We start from the raw sequence: 4678 nt of genomic DNA, 5'->3' as shown, positions 1-4678 counted from the left end.
CCGGGAGCGGCTGTGCGCGGCCAGAGCCGCCTGCGTCTTGACCTACGAGCTGGTGCTCAGTGACCCGCTGGAGTTCCATCAGATGCTGGTCCGCGTCCTGGACACCAACGACAACGCGCCCCGGTTCGCCGCCGGCGACGTGCAGCTGCACATCCCCGAGTTCCTGACGCCCGGGGCTCGCTTTCCCCTCCCCGACGCTCAGGACGCGGACGAGGGAAGCAACGGGCTGCTGAGCTACAGTCTGAGCCCCAGCCCGCACTTCCACCTGGCCCTGGGGGCGCGGGCCGACGGCAGCCCGTCCCCCAAGCTGGTGCTGGAGAGAGCGCTGGACCGCGAGCAGCGCGCCACCCACAGGCTCGTGCTCACCGCTCGGGACGGGGGGCTGCCCGGACGCTCGGGGGAGGCGCGAGTCACCATCATCGTGGTTGACACCAACGACAACGCACCGGTGTTTGAGCGCTCCGTCTACCGCACAAAGATTCCAGAGACTGCCCCCAATGGGAAGGCTCCAATGGGGAAATCCGCTACGCCTTAAGCGATAGCACGCCCGCAGAGCTGAGGCGTCGTTTTCACGTGCACCCTAGAAGTGGGGAGGTGCGTGTAGCTGCCCCTCTAGGCCCGCCTGAAACGTTACTGGAGGCATACATTGACGCCAGGGATGAAGGTGCCTTTAGTCTAGCTAGCACAGCCAAACTGCGTGTGGAGGTGACTGACGTGAATGACCATGCCCCCGAGGTGAACCTCATGACTCTCTCCAGCCCGGTTCCTGAGGACGCTGCCCCAGGCACCGTGATTGCTCTCCTCAGCATAAGGGATGAGGACCTTGGTCCCAATGGTAGGGTCACTTGTAGCATGTCCAGTGGAGGCCCCTTTCAATTAAAGCTTTCGTTTGACAATTACTACAGCCTTCTGACTGATGGGCCGCTGGACCGGGAGCAGGTGAGTGAGTACCAGGTCCTGATCGTCGCCACAGATGGTGGCTCGCCCCCGCTTAGCACACGTCGGACACTGACTGTGCAAGTGGCTGATGTGAATGATAATACACCAAGCTTTCCACAGTCACAACAGCAACTCTTTGTAGCTGAAAACAATGGTCCTGCGGCCTTTCTGGGCCGCGTGTTTGCCCAAGATCCAGACCTGGGAAAGAATGGCCTTGTCTTCTATGAGCTGTTGGATGTTAACTCTGAAGGTCCACCAGCTTCTGACTTGGTGACAGTGGACTCATCCAGCGGGGCTATTATGGCCAAAGCATCCTTTGACTTTGAAAGGCTCAGGGGGTTTCCCTTCCAAGTGGAAGCCAGAGATGGTGGCATTCCTCCCAGAAGTGCGACAGTGACTGTGAACTTGTTTGTAGTGGATAGGAACGACAATGCTCCAGTTGTCTCGTTTCCTTTGCCCAGGAATGGCTCTTTACCAGTGGAAATTGTGCCTCGCTCTGTCAGAAGTGGACACTTGGTCACAAAAGTTGTAGCAGAGGACGCAGACAGTGGCTCCAATGCCTTGCTTTCCTACCATATATCGCATTCTTCAGATTCTGGTCTTTTCAGAATCTCAGCCAGTATGGAAGAGCTGAGTACAGCTCGCTCGGTTCTTCCCACAGATGCAGTTAAACAGCGAGTGGTGGTAGTGGTTCAGGACCATGGAGAGCCACCACTTTCTTCCTCTGTCGCTCTCGGTGTGCTATTGAGCGACTCTGCCCCTCAGGTCCTTCCAGACTTTGAAGATGTCTGGGAAACAGGAGGACGGCTTTCTGCACAGAACATGTTTTTGATCATTGCTCTGGCTTGTATTTCTTCTTTATTTTTGGGGTGCTTACTTTTCTTCTTGTGCCACAAGTTGAACCAAAGCCTCGTCTGTTGCTCTCCAGGCTGCTGTGCAGTTTGTTGTTGCTCTCCAGAGGAGCTGAGGTATGGAGAGAATATGACTTCGAATCCTTGCATGACATCAACTACAATTGATGTCACTACAGTTGAGAGATTGTCTCATACCTATCTTTATCGGGCTTCTCTGGGACTTGGTTCTGATAACAAGAGTTTGCTGTTGTGTGGGGAATACAGTGCTGCTGACCTGAGGAATATGGCCACTCGGGTAGGATTGAATTTGCCAATATCCTGTATTCAGATTCCGAACAGGAAAGGAGATCATGCAAATGCCAATGTCATGGTAAGCAAATGTTATTGGCGCTGGTTTCCTTGGCCAGAACATGGCCACTACCTGTGTTCTGAAATGTTTCTTAAGTGAGCCATTGGTGACATTTAAATTGAACATGCCTGCTTTTATACCTTGTACTAAGAAAACTGCCTTTCAACGTAAAGAGCTTATAGTTTTGTTTGTTTGTTTTTAACTCAAAGAAATGAGTCTAAAAGCTCAAACTTTGAAATAAAAAATTAAAACACTGTAACCTAAAGACCCCAAATAAAAGATACAAAGTTCCAAAGCTTCTAGCGCAAGTAATAAACAGCCTGGGACTACTTTAAATAATTCCTTACAGGAATTCCTATAATGAATTGCTTATAGCATATACTCATTCTTTGGACATATTTCTTGAGCCACTGTTATGTGTGAGGCACTCCGATAATGGAAAGCACGTAAGAGCCTTTCTATAATATGAGTTCAAATTCAATCATTGAAGTTGAGACATTTATTCAAACCATTGTAATACATGATAAAATAATGATGGCCATAAGAAATGGAAAAATAAGTTGTACCGAGTGTTCCAAGAATGGATAAAAAATTGAGAGATGATATAGGTTGAGAGGGGTGGGTCAGAGATGTGGTAGGATTGGATCTTGACTGATACACCATTTAATTAAATTGGCATGATTTATAGTTATATTCTTCATGAGTATTATTTTGGAACAGTAGTCTTTTTGAGAATGACACTGCAGAATATAGCTAGCAGCTCCATAGAAGTGTTTTGTAATATAAAAAGTATAACTAGATAATAGTACCTCTAGGTTTATTTTAAGTTTATTTATATTCAAATATCACAAAGAAGAAAAATGACTACTTGATAAGTTGGAAACATTTGCATGTTCAAAGCTGCATTTGCTATTCAAAATCCATTTACCTGGATTTAACTTTCTTAGTATTTTACAAGTCAAATACACTTAGAAAATAAATAAATAGCCTATTTGAGAGTTATGCATCTATTAAGAGTTAAATGAACCAAGTTTTTGTTTGATTTATCCAAAGGCCCTTGGCCTTTCAAAACCTCCAGATGTATTTTCTAGCAATTCTACAATATTACTTTATATATATTATATGTATTAATATAAGGAAGGAGGTATACAGATATTAGGGAAAGAGTTCGAAGCATTTCTTGTACTATTCCAGGTGATCAATGGGTTAAAAGTTATTCTCCTTCAAGTAATATTAACTGCAAATAAAATAGGTTTACATCTATCATAATTTTGCATACATTCTATTCTCACAATGTGTAATGAAAAACACCTTATAGATATGCTTAGCAAATACTTTGCTGAGATAATGAATAAATACATGCATGTGTGAATTGGATGGTTAAACTATTCAACATAGAGGGAAAATCTTTAACTTACCTTTTTACTTTGATGTGTAGATATAGTTAAAGGTTTAAAGGCAATTTTCAAATATATGATTTCAATGATTATTATCTTCATCTAGATGTATGTATACTGATGAATATAACATAAAAATAATTTTCAGATCATGGTGGTTATAGGTTGGGCTGCTAACTAAAAAGTCAGCAGCCAAATACACTTTACTTAGTATTTAGAAGCTAAATGCACTTAACCACCAGCGGTTCTGAGTGAGAAAGCATGAGACTTTCTACTCTTGAAAGAGTTACAGTCTGGGAAACCCGAGGGGGTTGGAGTTCTACTTAGTCCTTTAGGAAAGCTATGAGAATTGGCTCAATGCCAATGAGTTTAGTTTTCTTTTTTTAATTAAAAAAATTAAAATAATTTTGGTGGGGGCTCTTAGAGCTCTTATAACAATCCACACATCTATTGTGTCAAGCACATTTGTACATATGTCGCCATCAACCTTTCCAAAAGTTTTATTTTTGAGAGCCAGCATAAAAAACCTTAATGTTGTATTCAGGGGCCAAGTATGAGGCCAATTCCTAAGCATAACAAAAGGTTAATGATGTGGTGCGCATCATTATATTATGACATTTGCAGTGAACATTAGTAGAATCAGCATATTTTAAGGGAAAGTGTTTCATTGTAATATGAATATTTCAGGCATAAAAAGAATATATAAACTTTTTCTATCAAGACAATTCACCATTTTATTTATTTTCTTGATTTCTGTGCTAAAGAGAGATGAAAATACTGATGGTAGCTCTGAAGTTTGAGAGTCAGGGGTTGTGTGAGGAATATAGTTTAAATGGATTAGAAAGGAAATAAGGATAGGGAGACCAGTGGTTTTGAAGGTTAGATGGAAAATTAGCTATTATCATTTAATAGTCAAAGACTGACTTCATGACAGGTAAGAAGAAAAGAGAAAAAATACTCCCTTCTCCCAATATTTTACCTACATGAATGATGAACAAAACAACAGATACATTGGTCATGTGTGCAGGAATATTGTGCCATGCCATTTGTATACTTCAGCAATCTTTAAAAATATTTTTGTCAATGTTAGATTTTTAGGCAATTCAGTATCTGCTAATACTTTTTGTTGGCTTGTGCTT

The 4678-nt window shown here is 42.7% G+C and overlaps 1 protein-coding gene across 1 annotated transcript in view; it reads left to right on the top strand.

Annotated features, from left to right (window-relative positions):
• LOC105978510 (protocadherin alpha-12) overlaps positions 1-535 on the top strand; it is a 48565-nt gene extending 48030 nt beyond the window's left edge. The window contains exon 3 of the mRNA XM_045284739.1: positions 8-535. Coding sequence (XP_045140674.1) covers positions 8-535 — 528 coding nt within the window. The remainder of the gene's footprint in view (positions 1-7) is intronic.
• The last annotated feature ends 4143 nt before the right edge of the window (positions 536-4678 follow it).

Source organism: Echinops telfairi, unplaced genomic scaffold (genome assembly GCF_000313985.2).
Source record: "Echinops telfairi isolate 266 unplaced genomic scaffold, ASM31398v2 ScPeMD7_7469;HRSCAF=8507_0, whole genome shotgun sequence".
Lineage (NCBI taxonomy): Eukaryota > Metazoa > Chordata > Mammalia > Afrosoricida > Tenrecidae > Echinops > Echinops telfairi.
This window is presented reverse-complemented; position numbering and strand designations above follow the sequence as displayed.